This window comes from Loxodonta africana, chromosome 1 (assembly GCF_030014295.1).
Source record: "Loxodonta africana isolate mLoxAfr1 chromosome 1, mLoxAfr1.hap2, whole genome shotgun sequence".
Classification (NCBI taxonomy): Eukaryota; Metazoa; Chordata; class Mammalia; order Proboscidea; family Elephantidae; genus Loxodonta; species Loxodonta africana.
In genome coordinates, this window is record NC_087342.1 from 87,084,307 (window position 1) to 87,107,018 (window position 22,712).

The following is a 22,712-nucleotide window of genomic DNA, read 5'->3' on the forward strand; positions in this document are numbered from 1 at the left end:
CTATTATCCTCATAAAAATTATTTCATAAAACTAAGAAAAGCAAGGAACAAAAATAAGGAATATAAGAAAAAAACACTAAGGAAAATGCACAAACTATTTCAATGAAACTGGATGACATTTGTAACCCTGAACTACCATGCATAAACATGGGAAGCTTATGGAGGAATGTAACATGACACAGTATCAGCTTTTTAATGCTTCACTTTTAATTATAAGTAAACACCCCAGGGCTACCAGGCATTTGAGGAAAGCCCACAACATCAAAGACAGTAGTCAAAACTAACCCCCACTCCAAAAAAAGGAACTTGGGAACTCTTTGAAATTAAAAATAAGATTGTAAAATTTAAACAAATTATGAAAAATAATGTTTTTTTTTAAAGGAGAAAACAAAAATAAATGAATAAAGGATAAAGCTGCAGAATCAATCCAAGATTGTCAAAATCCAACTAATAGGAATTCTATAAAGGGAAGACAAAGGAGAATAAATTATTGAAGATGTAATCAAAGTAAATTTTCAGAACCAAATGATCCATAAGGAAAAATTGAACATGAAGGAAATGTAATCACTGTAAACTATATGATACAATGTTAATAACAGATAATTTTTATATAGTCATTATATTTTAAAATATACTGTATACTGAGCAGATGGGTGAAAGAAAAAAGACAGTGTAGGGGAGCTAAAAAATCTCACCTACCAAAAGAAGTTAATAGATAATATCTAAAATTGAGAATTATAGAAATAAAACTGTATGTGTATCATCTGGAAATATAGTAAATTTAGAAAACATCTAAGATAATTGGAAAGTAGAGGACTGATGTTTTCTTCTTTTGTACATAGGTTTTTATAGTATTACTTGCCTTCTTGGAATCCCTGGTGGGCACAAAAGGCTAAACGCTTGACTACTAGCCAAAAGGTTGGTAATTTGAACCCACCCAGAGATGTCTTGGAGGACAAGCCTGGTAATCTTCTGAAAGGTCATGGCCTTGAAAACCCTATGGAGCAGTTGTATTCTGCACACATGGAGTTTCCATGAATCAGAATCATCTCAGTGGCAACTAACAATAACTAACAATAACAATAACTTGTCTTTTAAAATTGTCTTCATGTAGTACTTAGATAAAAAATAAAAACACTAAGCATAAGCATAAACATATAAGCCTATAATTACTCAGGAGCTAAAAACACTATTCTTTCTTTTTTAGCTTACTTTATAGAAAATGTAATTATTACCTTCTTGACCACAGAAAGCCTCAGCTTTGCACTTTTACCACTATTGGGGTTGTAGCACAATCTAAGTACATATTTTGTTCTTTAAACATTACTTATAGAGAGTTGCAATAATCATAGGTCACAGAAAGCGAGAAGCTAAATTGTTCTATCATTTCTGTAGAGAGCTAGATTATATATCAAATTAGAATATCTTGTATTATTATCCTCTAATTTTGAAAATACTTTCCTGTTGCCTCCATGCTTAAAAATTACCTCTAGCATCCTGTAGCCATGGAGGGTAGAAGAACCCCTGAAACTACTGCCCTGAGATAATATGTAAAGTTTAAACAAAAAATATTTTCTGAAGTCATCTTAAAACCAAATAACTGTTTAGCTTAATTAATAAAAGATGTCTGCCTTGGGCATTATGCTCTTTTAAGAACTATCTGTATGGAATCAAATTGACAACTCCAAGGATTAGATAAGAAGCTTAGGGGGCAATGAATTTATCATAATGAGGGAGGAAGAACTCAGAAGTGGAGGGTGAGAATGGTTGCCCAACTGGAAGACTGAAATTGACAGCACTAAATTGTACATGTAGAAACTGTTGAATTGGTGCATGTTTTGCTGTGTATATCCTCAACAAGAACAACAAAATTAATGAAATTTATTAGAAAAAAATTACCTGTAGTGTCCTATCCCAAATTTAAAAAGAATTTTTTTTTTTTTAAATATTAGTTGTGCTTACTGAATTGGAGAAATCTCTTTTTTTCCATGTGAAATTTTGGAACAAAATTTTATTTTTCTATTATGTTAGTGTGTAAGACCCAGACTTGAGCATTAGTTTAATACTGCGTTTTAATCAGGTCTTTTCAGAGTCCAATGGACTACCTCATTACACCTAGCAGGATCAACAAAGGGGGTTCTTTTTTTTTCAATTTTATATTGTGCTTTAAGTGAAAGTTTGCAAATCAAGTCAGTCTCTCATACAAAAATTTATATACACCTTGCTATAGACTCCTAATTGCTCTCCCCCTAATGAGACAGTCGCTCTTTCCCTCCGTTCTCTTTTCTTGTCCATTCTGCCAGCTTCTAACCCCCTCTGCCCTCTCATCTCCCCTCCAGATAGGAGATGCCAACATAGTCTCAAGTGTCTACTTGATCCAAGAAGCTCATTCTTCACCAGCATCTTTTTCTATCCCACTGTCCAGTCCAATCCCTGTCTGAAGAGTTGGCTTTGGTAATGGTTCCTGTCCTGGGCTAACAGAAGGTCTGGGGGCCATGACCACCACAGCCCTTCTAGTCTCAGACAGACCATTAAGTCTGGTCTTTTTACGAGAATTTGGGGTCTGCTCCCTCAGGTGTTCTCTGCTGTGTTCCCTATCAGGGCAGTCATTGGTTGTGGCTGGGCACCATCTAGTTCTTCTGGTCTCAGCCTGATGTAGTTTCTGGTTTATGTGGCCCTTTCTGCCTCTTGGGCTCATAATTACCTTGTGCCCTTGGTGTTCTTCATTCTCCTTTGTTCCCGGTGGGTTGAGACCAATTGATGCATCTTAGATGGCCACTTGCTAGCATTTAAGACAACAAAGGAAGTTCTTACAATAGGTAAAAACCATTCCCAGGTTAAAGGTTGAAAATGCCTCTCTCCCAATATTTTCCCAGGTAACTCCTATCATGAAATATCTTCCTGTTTCTGATTCTTTTCTCTGCTGGATGCTCTGTCATCTCTGTGAGATGCCAATTGAAAGCTTAAATCAAAATGTTATTTGACATAGCTTAGGTGTGGCCCTCCCAAGATGGCATTTGAATAAGTTATATCTAGTAAGTACTACTACACTTATCTTCAGTTTGTCCTACTGTGGTGGCTTGTGTGTTGTTGTGATGCTGGAAGCTAAAAGCCACCAGTATATCAAATACCAGTACGGTAACCATTGGTGGACAGGTTCCAGTCCAACTTCTAGATTAAGACAGACTAGGAAGAAGAATCTGGCCATCTACTTCTAAAAATTTTGGCTAGTGAAAACCTTATGAATAACAACAGAACATTGTCTGATACAGTGCCAGAAGGTGAGCCCTTCAAGATGGAAGGCACTGAAAATATAACTGGGAAAGAGCTGCCTCCTCAAAGTGGAGTCAGCTTTAATGATGTGAGTGAAGTAAAGCTTTCCAGACCTTCATTGCTGAGATGGCTGAACTCAAAATGAGAAGAAACAGCTACAAATACCCATTAATAATCGGAACATGAATTCATACAAAGTATGAATCTAGGAAAATTGGAAGTTGTCAAAAATGAAATAGAATGTATAAAAATCAATATCCTAGGCATTCGTGAGCTGAAATGGACTGGTACTGACCAATGACTTCTTCACTGCAAATACTTTTTACAACAACATAAACTGTGACTATACACATGGACCATGCCAGATGGAATACACAGGAATCAAACTGATGATATCTGTGGAATGAAAGGATGGAGAAAATATCATCAGTTGAAACAAGGCCAGGAGTCAACTTTGGAGCAGATCATCAATTGCTCATATGCAAGTTCAAGTTGAAGCTGAAGAAAATTAGAACAAGTTCATGAGAGTCAAAGTACAACCTTGAGCTTAGAAACCATCTCAAGAATAGATTTGATGCACTGAACACTAATAACCAAAGACCAGACGAGTTGTAGAATGACATCAAGGACATCATACATGAAGAATTCAAAAGGTCATTAAAAAGGCAGGAAAGAAAGAAAAGACAAAAACGGATGTCAGAAGAGACTCTGAAACTTGCACTTGAAAGTAGGGTAGCTAAAGCTATCAGAAGAAATGATGAACTAAAAGATCTGAACAGAAGATTTCGAAGGGTGGCTCGAGAAGACAAAGTATTATAATGAAATGTGCAATGACCTGGGGATAGAAAACCAAAAGGGAAGGACATGCTCAACATTTTCCAAGCTGAAAGAACTGAAGAAAAAAATTCTAGCCTCGAGTTGTAATAGTGAAGTTTATATGGGCAAAATTATGAATGATGCAGGAAGCATCAAAAGAAGATGTAACAAAAAGAATGGTCGATGTTCAAACATTTCAGGAGGAATCATATGATCAAGAACTGATGGTACTGAGGGAAGAAGCTCAAGCTGCACTGAAGACATTGGAGAAAAACAAGACTCCAGGAATTGACTGAATACCAAACGAGATGTTTCAACAAATGGATGTGACACTGGAAGGTTCACTTGTTCATGCCAAGATATTTGGAAAAGAGCTACCTGGCCAAGCGACTAGAAGAGATCCATATTTGTGCCCATTCCAGAGAAAGGTAATCCAACACAGTGTGGAAATAATGAAACAATGTCATTAATATTACATGGAAATAAAATTTTTCTGAAGATAATTCAAAAATGTTTGCAGCAGTACATTGGCAGAGAACTGCCAGAAATTCAAGTTGAATTCAAAAGAGGACTTGAAACGAAGGACATCATTGCTGATGTCAGATGGATCCTGGCTGAAACCAGAGAATACCAGAAAGATGTTTGTTTACCTGTGTTTTATTGACTATGCAAAGGCATTGTACTGTGTGACTCATAACAAATTATGGATAACATTGTGAAGAATGGGAATTCCAGAACACTTAATTGCGCTCATGAGGAACCAGGAGGCAGTTGTTTGAATAGAACAAGGGGATTCTGCATGGTTTAAAATCAGGAAAGCTGTGCATCAGGGTTGTGTTTTTTCACCATACTTATTCAATCTGTATCCTGAGTAAATAATCCGAAATGTTGAACTGTATGAAGAAGAACACAGCATGAGAATTGGAGGAAGAGTCATTAGAAACCTCCATATGCAAATGACACCATCTTGCTTGCTGAAAATGAAGAGGACTTGAAGCACTTGCTGATGAAGATCAAAGATCACAGCCTTCGGTATAGATTGCACCTCAGCATAAAGAAAACAAAAATCTTCACAAATGGACCAATAAGCAACATTGAAAAAGTGAGAAAAGATTGAAGTTGTCAAGGATGTCATTTTACTTGAATCCACAATCAACACCCATGCAAGCAGCAGTCAAGAAGTCAAAGGACATAATCCATTAGGCAAATCTGCTGCAAAATACCTCTTTAAAGTGTTAAAAACCAAAGATGTCACTCTGAGGACTAAGATGGGCCTAACCCAAGCCATGGTATTTTCAATCACTTTTTTTACATATGCATGTGAAAGCTGGACAATGAATAAGGAAGACTGAAGAAATATTGATGCCTTTGGATTATGGCGTTGGTGAAGAATATTGAATATACCATGGACTGCCAGAAGGATGAGCAAATCTATCTTGGAAGAATTACAGCCAGGATGTTCCTTAGAAGTCAGAATAGCAAGACTTCATCTCATGTACTTTGGACATGTTATCTATCAGGAGTGATGAGTCCCTGGAGAAGGACATCATGCTTGGTAAAGTAGAAGAAAGGGGAAGACCCTCAACAGGGTGGATTGACACAGCGTCTGCAAAAATGGGCTCAAGCATACAAACGATTGTGAGGGTGGCACAGGGCTGGACAGTGTTTCATTCTGTTGCCCATAGAGTCACTATGAGTCAGATCAGACTCCACAGCACCTAAAAACAACACCCTCACAACATACATAATTTTATTTTTTGTAAAATTTGGAATTTAAAATATATTGTTTCTGAAGTTGCTTTTAAATCTAACATCCTCTTAAATCATGAGACTTTGATTTTTGATACCAAATTAGAAAATTGGTAATTTCTAGATTTCTGCTTATGAAAGTTGGAAAATGTAAATTTATAGTTAGGGAGAAATTACATTCTGAAAGAAATTAAATTTAATATGGATCCTAAGTTTTTTAATGTGTAGGTAGTCCCCGGCTTATGATGGAGCTCCATTCCGACGAGTACTCCGTGGTAAGTCACTTCTGATGTAAGTTGAATACCTCATTTTTTTTTTTTTTAGCTTTCATTATTATTGCCTTTTATTATCAGTATCTTTTTAAATCCAATCTTTATTTGTCTTTGGGGGCTGAAACATTGCATCTGAGAATGATAATATCAGGAAATTACATTTGGCAGCATTGTATGTAGTACATATTATTAACTGTAAGATGTACAAAAAGAAAGTACAGTTGTAAGTGAGGTTCATTGTGACTACAGTATGTTGTAAGTCGGTGGTTACCTATGGTGTTATTTTCTAGAAGTTTTGGGAAGAAATTTCTCCCTTTGATCAGACTAGCAGTTGTCAAAATTAACTGAAATATTTTTTTTTCACTAAAACTAAAACACATCAATATGGGGTAAGTAAGCATTTTGTGTTAAGCAGTATTATGATCAGGCAACATGTAGGAATCTATATAACATGATTTTCAGGTTTTCTGAATATAATCCTTCATTAGCTAAAAGAATATAAACGTTCTCAGTTCCATATTCAGAATGTTCCCCAATTTATTCATTCTATTTAAGGTACAATATTAAGGTATATTTTTGGAATATAAAGACATTCAAATAAAAAGACATATTAAGCCTTTATTCATTACTCCTAAAAGTAAGCAATTTGATCAGATACTTTCTTAACTGCAGATAATTTGGGGGCAAAGACAATACTCACATAGAAAACAGTAAGTGAAGACATGGTAGAATATATAATCTAAACTTTTTTATCATGCAGAACAATGTAAAAGGAGCTGACAAAGACATATTTTGCCTTTTAATGTCTTTACAAAATGCCAGTACCTTGTCTTTAATTAAAGGAGTGGCTGTAGATGAGTTTTACTGTATTTTCATCAGAAACATTTTGTAATTATCTGTCTTGGCAAATATGTGCATGTCTGAGTTGTGTGTCTGTATGTTCCTCTTGCATGTATCACAAATATCTTTTTTCCATTAACTTTAAGAGATATAATATTTAGCATGTAAATAATCATAACTTGGTTGTTAAAGAAACTTATAAAAGCATTTCGCTTCCCTCTGTATTGAAACTCATGTATGCTTGACCCGGTATTCCTCTCTGATCAGTTGTGAAAAACACTGTTGTAACCTACCTTGTCTATGAGACAGAGAAAACACAAAATATATCCCATTTATTTTTCAGACCCACTATTGAATATTATTGGTTATTCTTGCTTTCTAATTTCTGTTATACAGGACAATGATCACTCACAATCTATTTAATTTAGATATTTAAGTTAATCTAAGCATCCATGTCATCTTGTCTTTCCCACTTCTATTAACAAAATCGTATAGTCACCTGTCTTGGTCATCTAGTGCTGCTATAACAGAAATACCACAAGTGGATGGCTTTAACAAAGAGAAATTTATTCTCTCACAGTCTAGTAGCCTAGAAGTCCAAACTCAGGGTGCCAGCTCCAGGGGCAGGCTTTCTCTCTCTGTCAGCTCTAAGGGAAGGTCATTGTCATCAATCTTCTCCAGCTGAGGATCTTCTCAGTGCAAGGACCCAGGTCCAAAGGATACACTCTGCTCCCAGCACTGCTTTATTGCTGGCATAAAGTCTTTATGTCTCTCTGTTTGCTTCTCTCTTTTATATTTCAAAAGAGATTGACTTAAGACACAGTCTAATCACATAGATTCAGTCTTGCCTCATCAATGTAACTGCCACTAATCTTGTCTCATAAACATCACAGAGACAGGATTTACAACACAGAAAAATCACATCGGGTGACAAAATGGTGAACAATCGCATAATACTGGGAATCATGGCCTAGCCTGCCAAGTTGACACGTATTTTGGAGGGACACAATGCAATCCATGACATCACCCAAACTTGGAAGCTTTCTCTTCTTTTTAGTAGATTATCTTCAATAATAATTATCAGTAAATAGAAACCGTTTTAGGAACAAAGGAGGATGGGCCAAATGTTTATTGAGACAAAATATGATGAAACAAAAGAATGCCTTTGATTTAAGTACGTAATTTTAATATTTATTTTTTTCCATCTCTGTTAAATCTCACTAGTTAAAAAACAAAACAAAAACTTCATCTAAGAGTTTACCTCAAGTATTGTAGGCAAATAGCAATAAAGATGTTTCCCTCTATTAATTTCCCAGTGCCCATTTTTCTCTTGTACCTTAACAGGCTGATGGAGAAAAACAATGAATCTTCTGGGGGAGATTTTATTTTGCTTGAATTCTCAGACAAGCCACAATTGGAGAGAGTCCTTTTTTTGGTAGTCTTGATAACCTATCTTCTGACACTCGTGGGCAACACAGCCATCATCCTGCTATCCTGTCTGGACTCCAAACTCCATGCGCCTATGTATTTCTTTCTTACAAATCTCTCCTTTCTTGACCTTTGCTTCACCACCAGCATTGTCCCCCAACTATTGTGGAAGGTAAAGGGACCAGCCAAGACCATCACAGCCACTGGCTGTGCCATACAACTCTATGTGTCCCTCTGCTTGAGTACCACTGAATGTGTGCTCTTTACTGTCATGCCATTTGACCGCTATGTGGCTGTCTGCAGACCTCTCAATTACACTGCTATCATGCACCCATCATTTTTGCAAGTCCTTAGCAGTAATAGCATGGCTTAGTGGAGTAGGAAACACTCTCATCCAAGGCACCATTATCCTTCGGCTTCCTCGATGTGGGCATCACCACCTCCACAATTTCTTGTGTGAGATGCCTGCCATGATCAAGTTGCCATGTGTTGACATCCATATGAATGAAGTCCAGCTTTTTTTGGGTACAGTAGTTCTGTTCCTACTTCCTATGGCATTGATCTTGGTCTCCTATGGATTCATTGCTTAAGAAGTGATAAAAATTAAGTCAGCCCAAGCGTGGCGGAAGGCCTTAGGGACCTGTGGCTCCCACCTGCTAGCGATGTCCCTCTTCTTTGGGACCAGCTCCACCATATATATTCAACCAAAGCAATCTTACTGTCATAGCCAGGGCAAGTTTCTCACACTCTTTTATGGAGTTGTGGCTCCTACCCTCAACCCCCTTCTATACACTCTGAGGAACAAAGATGTGAAAGGAGCTCTGAGGAGATTGCTGAGGAGAGAACACAATTTACAAGAAAAAAATCAAAGAAACAGTGACTTTCTGTGCTGAATAATTATTTAAGAGACATAGAATTAAGTAACTACTTCCAAGTATATGGTATGAGTGTTGCTTACCTCTCTGGCTGTCTCTATACACAACATGGCTAACATGATCTGAAAAAAAGAAATCCATTTGGATTTAACTTGTACAGCTCATGGAATTGCTTTTGTGTTTGTGTGTGTGTGTTTGAGAGAGAGAGAAACAGAGAGAGAGAGAGGAGACACACACACAGAGAGAGCTTTTCATACATTTATTAAATGTCTTTGAAGGACTGAAGCATATATTCAGACTGGGGGATTTTCTGATTGATCCAATATATATGTGCCTACATATGTGATTAAAAAAAACACTTATGTGATTAGGTAGTTAAAACAGTGTTTACTTTTCGAGCAGAAAACTGAAAAATATATACTAGTGTGAGAAAATTACTTTGTACTATTTTCTTTGTAAAAGAGCCCTGGTATATTATTTAAAATATTTTGTACACATTACCCAGTTCTTTCAAGAAACAAATATTAAAAAAAAAAAAAATTGACAAAAAAGCATGTGTATAAATAACAAGATCTGTGAGTCATTTGAAATGCTATTAAGAAAAAAAAACTTTTTAGCATAAAAATTATATCACTAAATATTCATATTATCTAGTTTTAAATGGATCCAGAGTCTCTTGGCAAAATGGCATATCCAATCTTAGTTGACCCTCTATTGTTTTCACCACTGTCTCTGTAGTTGTTAAACACATGGATTCCGGAGCTAGACTGCCTTGCTTTCAAATTTTGTTTTCCTACTCACTAGCTGCTCTGTACCTAATCTATAGGTTCCTCAGTTCAAGTACATCATAGGTTTGCAGTGAGGGTTAAATAAATTAATACATGCAAAGTGTTCAAAAACCACTGCCTGACACTGCTAAGTGGTGAATAAGTCTTAATGATTATTAAAATACTTTTCCCAAAAATAGTATCATGTCCTGAGACTTCCAAACTCTTCACTCTTCCTCTATCATTCTCAACATGTGCTTTATTTCTTAGTTTGTATTCATTTTCTATTTTTCTGGTAACCCTCAGACAAGCTAAAACCCGTCTTCTCTACTTTAAACTTCTTTGTATCATTGCAATTTTCACTTATTAAGTGCTAATATTGACCAAACAGTCTGTGCTTTAAAGACCGTGGTTAAACCTGGGGCCTTTTGGAGTCAGGGTGCTTGAGTTCAAAGATCAATTCTATCAAGAACTGGTTGATTACAATACAGGGCCCCAGACAGAGCAGGAAAAAAAGGTAGAGTGAAATACAAATTAAAAAAAATAAATAAACAGACTTACTGGTCTGACAGAGACTGGAAGAACCACCCCCCGATACTATGGCCCCCAGCCACCCTTTTAACTCATAACTGAAGCTACTGCCAAAGCTGACCCTTCAGCCAAAGATTAGACAAGTCTATAAAACAAACAATAACACATGTCAAGAATATGCTTCTTAGTTCCTTCAAGTATATGAGACTAAAAGGACAACACCTGCCCAAAACCAATGACTCGGGCAGGAGGAAGGGATGTGAAAAATGGATGGATGGAAACAGGGAATGAGGGTGTGGAAGGGGATAGTGTTGACACAGCATGGGGATTGCAAACAATGTCACAAAACAATATGTGTATAAATTGTGTTGAATGAGGAACTAATTTGTTCTATAAACTTTCACCTAAAACACAATTAAAAAAAAATGGTTAATTTTTTTTTTTTTTTACAATAAGTAAGTGCTTGACTGTGCTATGTCAAGTCAGTTTCTTAACCTGTACAAGAATGATAACAATAGTTCCTAATTTTCTTGGCTATTGTGATAAGTATCTGATAGTCCAGGTAGTGTTTAGCTTGAAGCCTGTTACATATTAGTGGAAACCACCCAATAACTGTTAGCTACTTCCCTGGTGGTGTAGTGGTTAAGTGCTACAGTTGCTAACCATAAAGTTTGGCAGTTCAAATCCACCAGATGCTCCCTGGAAACTGTATGGGGCAGTTCTACTCTGTCCTATAGGGTCACTATGAGTCGCAATCGACTCAACGGCAATGAGTTTGGGTTTTTTTGGTATGTCTGTGTAATTTAAGTGATTTCAAATGTCACTTTCTGTGTTTTCTTGCCTCCATAAGGACCTAAATTCTTCAACTGTATTCTTTCCCTCACTTTTTTTTCTCTCAACTTTTTCTATCTGTGGCTCTGAGGATGCAAAAATACTCAAATCTGTTATTTTAGTAATTAGATGTGTTTCTTCTTTACTTCCATCTAGCCATTGCTCTCTGTTTTTCCTTCCAGACACATTTTTCAAAGAACAGTCTTCATTCCTTGTATCGACAGATGATCTTCTTCAACAATCATTACCAAAACCTGAACCCTGGTTAGTTAACTAAACTACAACTACCATAGACTTAAAAACTTCTCTCCTTCTGTATCTGATATTTTTCCATTTTTAGATAGAATTTAATTTGCATAGAATTGAAACTTATAGTCCATATTTCTTAATGCAAAACCATTGTTGATCAGTGCACGGACATTTTTTCTCCTTTTATTGTCATAATTATTTATTTAATTTTTTCCCCTTTGTTCTTCACTCCATAACTCACTACATTTTTTACTAAGATGGATTTAAGATATATCTTTGCATATGAATTTTTCCTTGAGAGAATATATACCATTATATGAAGTATTTTTTATTAACACTAAAAATCTAAATCATCTGTTGGTAGCATAAGAGTTATTAGATAACTAGGAAGACCCAATGTGTTTGGAAATTAAGAAATACACCCCCAAGTAAGCCATCATTCAAAGAAAAAAGGTCACAAGATAAATTACACATATTAAAATTATATTAAAAATTAGAATGATAAAATACTATGTATTGTAACTTATAGGACCTAGAGAGGGAAATATGTATCCTTAAATGCACATTTTATAAGAGAAAAACTGAAAAATCAATGAAATAAACAGATGCTCAAGAAGATAAAATAAAAAAAAAAAGGATGGGCAAATTAGACCCAAAGAAAATATATGGAAAGAAATAAGAATAGAAATTAAATATAAAATAGCAAACAATTGACAGGATTAATAAAATAAAAAGTACATTGTTTGAAGAAATAAGTAATATTGATAAATGCCACCAGTATTTCAAATACCAGCATGGTTACTCATGGTGGAGAGGTTTCAGCAGAGCTTTCTGAGTAAGACAGATTGAGAAGGACCTGGTGATATACTTCTGAAAAACTGGCCTGGGAAAACTTATAACACCAGAACATCATCTGATAGAGTGCTGGAAGATAAGCCCCTCAGGTTAGAAGGTGCTCAAAATACACAGTGGCTGCAACAATGGACTTAAACAATAGCAACAATTAAAAGGATGATGCAAGACTGGGTAGTGTTTTGTTCTGTTGAGTCAAAACTGACTGAAAGGCACCTAACAACAACAACAAATAACTTATTTAAGAAATCATTGCTGTGATGAGATCATGAAGATATTTTTTACTTTCATGGCTGGATCTCAATCATTTGGAAATAATGTTTGTGAATGGTGTGACATAGTGGTCACATTTCGCTTTTTTTCCATATGAGCAATTAATTATTGCAACACTGTGTATTGAAAAAATTGCTTTTTTCATTGACTTGAAATGCCAACTTTGTTTTCAATGCAGGGTTCATGTATGTATTGGTCTGTTCTACTCCATTAGCCTATGCATTGCTCCTTGTGCAAATGCTGGGATTTCTTATATACTTAAGATATATATATATTACATTTTGCTAGACAGTCAAGAAAGTCTTCTTGTCTCTTTTCTTCAAGAATGTCTTGGTATTATTGATGCTTTATCTTTCTATACAAAATTTTGAATAATCCTATGAATTTCCCAAAAAAAAAAAAAACTGTCAAAACTTTTATTGAGGTGGCACTAAATATAGAGATAAAAGATAGAAATAAAATGCATAACTAACATATTCATAATTTTGAATCTTCTAATCCCAAAACAACTTTAATCCTTCAATTATTTGTCGTTTTAAAATTCTCTCAATGTCTTAAAAATTGTTGTGTAGATGTGCTATACATCTTTCTTAATATTTTTCCCTAGTATTTTATTATTGCTGCTATTCTAAATTATATCTTCATAAAATGGTAGTTTTTAATTATTGCTGGTATATAAAGCTGCAACTGAATTTTCCATACTGATCTTACAAAATACGCTTAATTCAAATAGTTTATATGTTGATCCCTTTGGATTTTCTATGTACACAATCATATTATCTGTAATAATTCAAACAAATACTTGTACCTGAATATTCACAGTAGCACTATTCACAATAGCCAAAAAGTGGTAACTACTCAAATGGTCAACAGATGATTTCATACACAAAATTGGTATTTCCATACAATGGAATATTATCTGGCCATAAAAACGAATGAAGTACTGATAGATGCTACAACATGGATGAACCTCAAAAACATTACGGTAAATGTAGGAAGTCAGACACAAAAGGTTAAATATTATATGATTCCACTTATATAAAATATCCAGAATAGATAAAGCCATAGAGACAAAAAGTAGATTAAAGGTAGCCAGGGGTTTGAGACAGGGGAAAAATAAGAGTATCTGTTTAATTGGTTCAAGATTTCCTTTTGGAATGGTGAAAAAGTTTTGGAACTTGATGGAGGTGGTGGTTACATAACATTGTAAATACACTAAATACCACTGAACTGTGCTTTAAAAAGATAAAAATTGTGAATCTTGTGTCATGTAAATTTTATCTCAATAATAAAACATCATAGCCTGGAGGAAAGTTTTAAATTACAGATTCTATTTCTTTAACTACAATAAGAATATTCAAATTGTTTATTTCTTTTTTTGTTGGACTTAGTAAGCTGCATTATACTTGAGTTCCTTTCACTCCATCAAAATACTCAAGTATATTAGCAAGAAGTTTTTTGTCAAAAGACAAAATTAAATAAACTATCTTGAAAAACATATTAAGTGCAAAGGGCTTGAGTCCAGAATATTTAAAGATTTCCTACCTAGCAATTAGAAAAAAAGCCTAGACTCCTGAACAGGTTCTACACAAAAGATCACTAGATGATTTATAAACTTATGATAACCCGATCAACTTCACAATGAGATTCCCACTAAATACCACCAGAATGGCTAAAATTAAAAGGACAGAAAATACTTAGTGTAGGCATAGATGTGGAGCAATTCGTACTCATACTATTTGTGGGAGGATAAGTTGGTACAAAGAAATCCTGGTGGTGCAGTGGTTAAGGCACTCGACTGCTAACCGAAAGTTCGGTGGTTTGAGACCACCAGCAGCTGTGTGGGAAAAAGATGTGGCAGTCTCCTTCCATAGAGATTTACAGCCTTGGAAACCCTATGGGGTCCCTGAGAGTCAGAATCAACTCTACAGCAGTGGGTTTTGGTTTGGAAGTTGGTAGAAGAGCCCTGGTGGTACAGTGGTTAAACATTCGGCTGCTAACCAAAAGGTTAGTGGTTCAAATACACCAGCCACTCCTTGGAAGCCCTATGCGGCAGCTCTACTGTGTCCTATAGGGTGGCTATGAGCTGGAATCGACTCCACGGCAACGGGTTAAGTTGGTATAACTACTTTGCCAAATTGGTGGTATCTATCTTTTCATTGTAATTGAATATGTGCATACTTTATGACTGAGCAATTCCATTCCAGTATAAGTCCCAAGAGAAATACCTATATAAGTTCACTTACCCATTGAAAGACATGTACAAAAATATTCATAACAACATTATTTGTAAAAGAAAAAATTAGAAACAACCCAAATGTCCACCAACACTATAATGGATAAATTCCAATGAAATACAATGCAGCAATAAAAATTGTATTCCATTGTGACATATACTGACATGAATCTCATAAACATGTTGAGAGAATGTAGACAGAAATAAGAGAAATAATGTTGTGTGATAAGCAATCAAAATAATGGTTACATGGGGGACAGGAAAAAGTAGTATATGGAAAGAGACTTAAGGGTTCTTCTAGAGTGTACTTTATGTTTTATTTCTTGATTAAACACATTCTCTTTGTAATAATTCATCAAGCTGCACCTTTATAAACTCTTCACCTTTGTATACATAAAATAATTAGATTAAAAAAATAACTGACTCTCATAAATATCTAGATTCTCCTATGGCAGAAATGAGAAAACAACTTTAGGAGAATATAAGGACAGAAATTAGATAGCTTTGCAATTTTGCCTAGATCTAAACAATGCTAAAAGACCAGAGAGGCAGAAACATCTGCTTTAGAATGATCTCCTGGGACAGTGCATCTTTGGATACTATGCCACCTGATATTAATTGTCATTCTGGGAGAAATGAGTCCCTGGAATCTCTTTGGATTCGGTGACCTGTGTCCTTTCCCAGTCTCTTATGACTTGTTGATCTTCAGAGACCTCCACTCAAATAACAGCCTCTCCAACCAGCGTGCAGGCACTGACCTGTCACCTCAGGGCTTAAATATACTTTTCACATATAAACCAATTATTCATGTACAAAAGAAGGCTGGAAAATTTTCCCTCTTCTAATTTAGTCACTTCTTTTTGTGCCTCGATTTTATAACTACACCAGGATGATTCATCATGCCTCTGATTCTTACCTTTTAATAGTAAATTGAGATTCTGGTTTAAATCTGATTGATGATAATCTGGTGAGGGGAGATAATATGGTACGCATGTGATTTCAAATTTTGTATCATAGCGAAATGCGATCCTTCTACAAGCTTAAAATGAACATTCTCTTATAAATAAGGAGCCAGCTCAAGACTGTGAATTGACCTCGCATGGCATTTCTTTTGAGGTGTAGTGTGTGTGTGTGTGACAAAAACACAGGAGAAATTCTCATTTGACTGGAATGGGTAAGGAGGCAACCTGCAAGCTGCATTAAAGACAATAGAGGGAGAGTGATACAGGTCTTGCTTTATCATATCCCTTTGATAGAAGAAACAGGAGTACCTTCTAGGGTTCCATAGCTAAATGGATAGGAATTGATTATGAATAAATGGTAAAAGTTGTTGCATCAAAGTGTATATTTGTATTTATGTGCATAGATACATATGTGTATAATTGTGAGTGCATTTGTTAAAAGTTGAAAAAAATTATAAACTAGGTTCTTCTCTAAGGTCCCTTTCATAGTCTCTTTTTACTATACTGCTCCCTTTACCCCATTTTAAGGAGCCCTGGTGGTGCAATGGTTAAAGTGCTCAGCTCCTAACCTAAATGTGGACGGTTCAGAGTAGAGCTGCTCTGTAGAGTGTCTAGGGAGCAGCTGGTGGATTCAAACTGCCGTCCTTTTGGTTAGCACCCAAACACTTAACCACTATGCTGCAAGGGCTCCATAAAGGTTACAACCTAGGAAACCCTATGGCACAGTTCTACTTTGTCCTATAGGGTCACTATGAGTTGGAGACAACTCCACCGCACATAACAGTCACTCCTTTTTGAGGGAGCACTAACAACCTCATGCTGTTACTGGAAGACCAGGTCCTTCACTTGTCCCTTCCCTTGACTTCATTTCATTGCCACTGAATTCTGCTAAGTATATTTTTAATGAAAACTTATATGAATATAAGGGACTAATTATTGAGAATTACTTAATGTATTTTATTTCCATGATTATTTTTAACAACAAGTAATTAAGCAATTTCAGGACATGCAATTATTAGGACAGAATTTTAAGACTGGAGTGATTTTTGTTAATGTTGCACAGAAAGTTCCTATCTGTTCTAACATGAGGTACAGTTAACTGTCTTAGGTTATATTCTTTGCATCAGGGAATATATTTATAAACATAGGCTTTTATAGATGTTCAGACTTTTAGAAGCCCATTAAGAATCTTGAGCTCTTTTAACTTTCTAGAAGGTAAAATTCTGTGTGGGTTCGATGAACACTGAAACAGCCTCTTTCATTCAAATAAAGTGTCCTCCTTTTACTTCATTCAGGTACAACAGCCTCTTCATTCAACCTGCAAGACCAGAAGGCTGCACTCCTTCCCCAACAGCACACACAAATAAGGGCAAGGAGGCTTGTTCTGAATGCATTGCATGAATTTCTATCACAACTGGTGGAATAAATGAGTTAATGAATTCTTAAAGGAAATATGTTTTTGATACTGTGTGTACATTATAACATTTAGATACAACTGTTAATATTACTTTCAATGGCCAAATGTTTACCATTTAATAGAAAAATATATATATAATCTCCAGAAGCTGGCAGCCATTCATATAATGAAAATCCTTCAAAAAAATTTCAATCTCAAAAATTATGACGGATAGAACGGAAATATTTACATATATTGTTCACAGATACTAGATATCTGTATTACTGAGTTTCCCCATTTAATTTGAATGACTTGTCATAAGCCATAAATTAATTAAATGTATTTTATTCCTCTTTTTTTTTTTTTTTACCTCTTCTTTGTTTTCTTTTGTGTGTGTGTAAGAGAGAGAGAAATTTTATCTCAGTTTCTAATACTTATCTCTCAAGGAGAGCCTTTGCTTTCACAATTAGATTTCATGTGCCTCTTCACACAGGGTCTTCTAAACAACCTCTGCTGCAACTTCTGTAGGAAAAATCTGTCAAAATTAATTCCATGATTCACTGTGATTTCTCTCAAGGTTAGTATTTCAAACAGTTATTTTAAAGGATGATACTGTGACCAGTGGCCAACACATTTCCCTCTCTCCAAATTCTTACAGTGTTTCCCTCCTTTTTCTGAGCAGGGCAATGGGGATGACCAATAGCAGTTTCAAAGGTGACTTGATCCTGGTGGGCTTCTCTGACCAGCCTCAGCTGGAAAAGATACTCTTTGTGGTTGTTTTGTTGTCCTATCTCTTTACACTTGTGGGAAATACAGTTATCATTTTGATTTCCTTCATAGACCCCAAACTTAAAAGACCCATGTACTTTTTCCTCACTCATCTCTCGCTAGTTGATATCTGCTTTACCACCAGCATTGTCCCCCAGCTGCTGTGGAATCTAAGAGGACCTGCCAAGACCATCACACCCATGGGCTGTGCTGTGCAGCTGTACATCTCCCTGTCCTTGGGCTCCACTGAGTGTGTTCTCCTGGCTGTAATGGCTTTTGATCGCTATGCTGCTGTTTGCAAACCCCTCCACTATGCAACTGTGATGAACCCACTACTGTGCCAGGCTCTGGCAGGGGTTGCATGGCTGACTGGAATGGGAAATGCTCTCATCCAGGGCACTGTCACCCTCTGGCTACCTCACTGTGATCATCAATGGCTCTATCATTTCTTCTGTGAGGTACCCTCTATGATTAAGCTTGCGTGTGTGGACATCCATGCCAATGAAGTCCAGCTCTTTGTTGCTTCACTGGTCTTGCTCCTCTTGCCCTTAGCACTGATATTGCTCTCCTATGGACATATAGCCAGGGTAGTCATCAGGATTGGGTCAATCCAGGCCTGGCACAAAGCCCTGGGCACGTGTGGCTCTCATTTGATGGTAGTGTCCCTCTTCTATGGGACCATTACAGCTGTCTATATCCAGCCCAACAGCTCTTATGCTTATACTCATGGGAAAGTCATCTCCCTCTTCTATACAGTAGTGACCCCAGCCCTCAATCCCCTCATCTACACGCTGAGAAATAAAGATGTGAAAGGAGCACTGAGAAGACTATTTTACAGAGACCAAACCCTATAAATAATGAAGCAAAGTACATAGTGGTCAATTTTTATAACAAAAATAAATCCTTAATATCTCATACAACATTTCACTCAAGAACTTTACCAACCTATAAAGATAAATGTAATCTTCACTGTGTTATTGTATTTAACTTGTCCTCAGAACTATCTATCCTCTTCAGTCCCTTTCCCAGGATTCTTTTGGACACTATGTAAGGCAATATTTTCCCAAACCTTTTAACTCTCTATCATTTGTATTAGTTCTCTTTCTCTTTCTTGCTGTGCTTTTCTTTGACCTCCCTTCTCTTTGTACTTTCTTCCTTACTTCATCCCTTCCTTCTTTCTCTTCTTTCTTCCTTTTTTTTATTGTCTATTCCATCTTTTACCATATCTGCATGATGAGCTTAACAATAACTTTCCTCGTTATTTCTTTATTACATCCATTCACACCAATTCTAACAATTCCTGAAAACAAATACCTCCAAAGAAAACTCCATTTATCACAGCAAAAAGATATCATTTGGCTTGTGAGGTACAATGGAGAGATTGAACTGAAAATTTGAATTTTAACTCAACTTCCTTTTTTGACCTTGTATTATTGACCTTTTATGTAGGTTTTTTGCATAAAGTTACCTCATGAATAAAAAGGAATGACCCCTTTCCTTGTCTTGATTAAAAGATCAAAAAGGTAATATAAGGAAAGCACCTTCTAAGAAGTGATTATAAATATTAATTAATATTCTTTCAATCATGTACTTATTTGATTGTTTTGCCCTAATACATTCCCATTATTTTCACTTGTATCCAATTAAAACTCTTACCTAGTCAATGATTAGTTCCCTCTTACTTTTTTTTTTTATTAACTTTTATTGAGCTTCAAGTGAACGTTTACAAATCAAGTCAGTCTGTCACATATAAGTTTATATACATCTTACTCCGTACTCTCACTTGCTCTCCCCCTAATGAGTCAGCCCTTCCAGTCTCTCCTTTCATGACAATTTTGCCAGCTTCCAACTCTCTCTATCCTCCCATCCCCCCTCCAGACAGGAGATGCCAACACAGTCTCAAGTGTCCACCTGATATAATTAGCTCCCTCTTCATCAGCATCTCTCTCCTACCCACTGTCCAGTCCCTTTCATGTCTGATGAGTTGACTTCAGGGATGGTTCCTGTCCTGTGCCAACAGAAGGTTCAGGGACCGTGACCTCCGGGATTCCTCTAGTCTCAGTCAGACCATTAAGTATGGTCTTTTTACAAGAATTTGGGGTCTGCATCCCACTGATCTCCTGCTCCCTCACAGGTTCTCTGTTGTGCTCCCTGTTAGGGCAGTCATCGATTGTGGCCGGGCACCAACTAGTTCTTCTGGTCTCGGGATGATGTAGGTCTCTGGTTCATGTGGCCCTTTCCGTCTCTTGGGCTCTTAGTTGTCGTGTGACCTTGGTGTTCTTCCTTCTCCTTTCCTCCAGGTGGGTTGAGACCAATTGATGCATCTTAGATGGCCGCTTGTTAGCATTTAAGACCCCAGACGCCACATTTCAAAGTGGGATGCAGAATATTTTCATAATACAATTATTTTGCCAATTGACTTACAAGTCCCCTTAAACCATGGTTCCCAAACCCCCGACCTTGCTCTGCTGACCTTTGAAGCATTCATTTTATCCCAGAAACTTCTTTGCTTTTGGTCCAGTCCAATTGAGCTGACCTTCCATGTATTGAGTATAGTCCTTCCCTTCACCTAAAGTAGTTCTTATCAACTAACTAATCAGTAAATAACCCTCTCCCACCCTCCCTCCCTCCCCCTCCTCATAACCACAAAAGTATGTGTTCTTCTCAGTTTATGCTATTTCGCAAGATCTTATAATAGTGGTCTTATACAATATTTGTCCTTTTGCCTCTGACTCATTTCGCTCAGCATAATGCCTTCCAGGTTCCTCCATGTTATGAAATGTTTCACAGATTCGTCACTGTTCTTTATCGATGCGTAGTATTCCATTGTGTGAATGTACCACAATTTATTTACCCATTCATCTGTTGATGGACACCTTGGTTGCTTCCAGCTTTTTGCTATTGTAAACAGAGCTGCAATAAACATGGGTGTGCGTATATCTGTTTGTGTGAAGGCTCTTGTTTCTCTAGGGTATATTCCGAGGAGTGGGATTTCTGGGTTGTATGGTAGTTCTATTTCTAACTGTTTAAGATAACGCCAGATAGATTTCCAAAGTGGTTGTACCATTTGACATTCCCACCAGCAGTGTATAAGAGTTCCAATCTCTCCGCAGCCTCTCCAACATTTATTATTTTGTGTTTTTTGGATTAGTGCCTGCCTTGTTGGAGTGAGATGGAATCTCATTGTAGTTTTAATATGCATTTCTCTAATGGCTAATGATTGAGAGTGTTTTCTCATGTATCTGTTAGCTGCCTGAATATCTTCTTTAGTGAAGTGTGTATTCATATCCTTTGCCCACTTCTTGATTGGGGTGTTTGTCTTTTTGTGGCTGAGTTTTGACAGAATCATATAGATTTTAGAGATCAGGCGCTGGTCAGAGATGTCATAGCTGAAAATTCTTTCCCAGTCTGTAGGTGGTCTTTTTACTCTTTTGGTGAAGTCTTTAGATGAGCATAGGTGTTTGATTTTTAGGAGCTCCCAGTTATCTGGTTTCTCTTCGTCATTGTTGGTAATGTTTTCTATTCTGTTTATGCCTTGTATTAGGGCTCCTAGGGTTGTCCCTATTTTTTCTTCCATGACCTTTATCGTTTTAGTCTTTATGTTTAGGTCTTTGATCCACTTGGAGTTAGTTTTTGTGCTTGGTGTGAGGTATGGGTCCTGTTTCATTTTTTTGCAAGTGGATACCCAGTTATGTCAGCACCATTTGTTCAAAAGGCTATTTTTTCCCCAATTAACTGACACTGGGCCTTTGTCAAATATCAGCTGCTCATACGTGGATGGATTTATATTTGGGTTCTCAATTCTGTTCCATTGGTCTATGTGCCTGTTGTTGTACCAATACCAGGCTGTTTTGACTACTGTGGCTGTATAATAGGTTCTGAAGTCAGGTAAGGTGAGGCCTCCCACTTTCTTCTTCTTTTTCAGTAATGCTCTGCTTATCCGGGGCTTCTTTCCCTTCCATATGAAGTTGGTGATTTGTTTCTCTATCCCCTTAAAAAATGACATTGGAATTTGGATCGGAAGTGCATTGTATGCATAGATGGCTTTTGGTAGAATAGACATTTTTACTATGTTAAGTCTTCCTATCCATGAGCAAGGTATGTTTTTCCACTTAAGTATGTCCTTTTTTTAATTTCTTGTAGTAGAGCTTTGTAGTTTTCTTTGTGTAGGTCTTTTACATCTTTGGTAAGATTTATTCCTAAGTATTTTATCTTCTTGGGGGCTACTGTGAATGGCATGGATTTGGTTATTTCCTCTTTGGTGTTCTATTTGTTGATGTAGAGGAATCCAAGTGATTTTTGTATGTTTATCTTATAACCTGAGACTCTGCCAAACTCTTCTACTAGTTTCAGTAGTTTTCTGGAGGATTCGTTGGGGTTTTCTGTGTATAAGATCATGTCATCTGCAAATAGAGGTAGTTTTACTTCCTCCTTGCCAATCCAGATGCCCTTTATTTCTTTGTCTAGCCTAACTGCCCTGGCTAGGACTTCTAGCATGATGTTGAATAAGAGCGGTGATAAAGGGCATCCTTGTCTGGTTCCCGTTCTCAAGGGAAATGCTTTCAGGCTCTCTCCATTTAGAGTGATGTTGGCT

At 36.6% G+C, this 22,712-nt stretch overlaps 1 protein-coding gene and 1 pseudogene across 1 annotated transcript; both read left to right on the plus strand.

Moving 5' to 3' along the window:
* Positions 1–8,178: 8,178 nt before the first annotated feature.
* LOC100667449 (olfactory receptor 2G3-like) lies at positions 8,179–9,784 on the plus strand (annotated as a pseudogene).
* An 8,072-nt stretch (positions 9,785–17,856) lies between these two features.
* On the plus strand, positions 17,857–19,154 carry LOC135233008 (olfactory receptor 2G3-like). Its single transcript, XM_064295938.1, has one exon. The coding sequence runs from the start codon at positions 18,037–18,039 to the stop codon at positions 18,970–18,972; it is 936 nt and encodes a 311-aa protein (XP_064152008.1). The 5' UTR covers positions 17,857–18,036; the 3' UTR covers positions 18,973–19,154.
* The last annotated feature ends 3,558 nt before the right edge of the window (positions 19,155–22,712 follow it).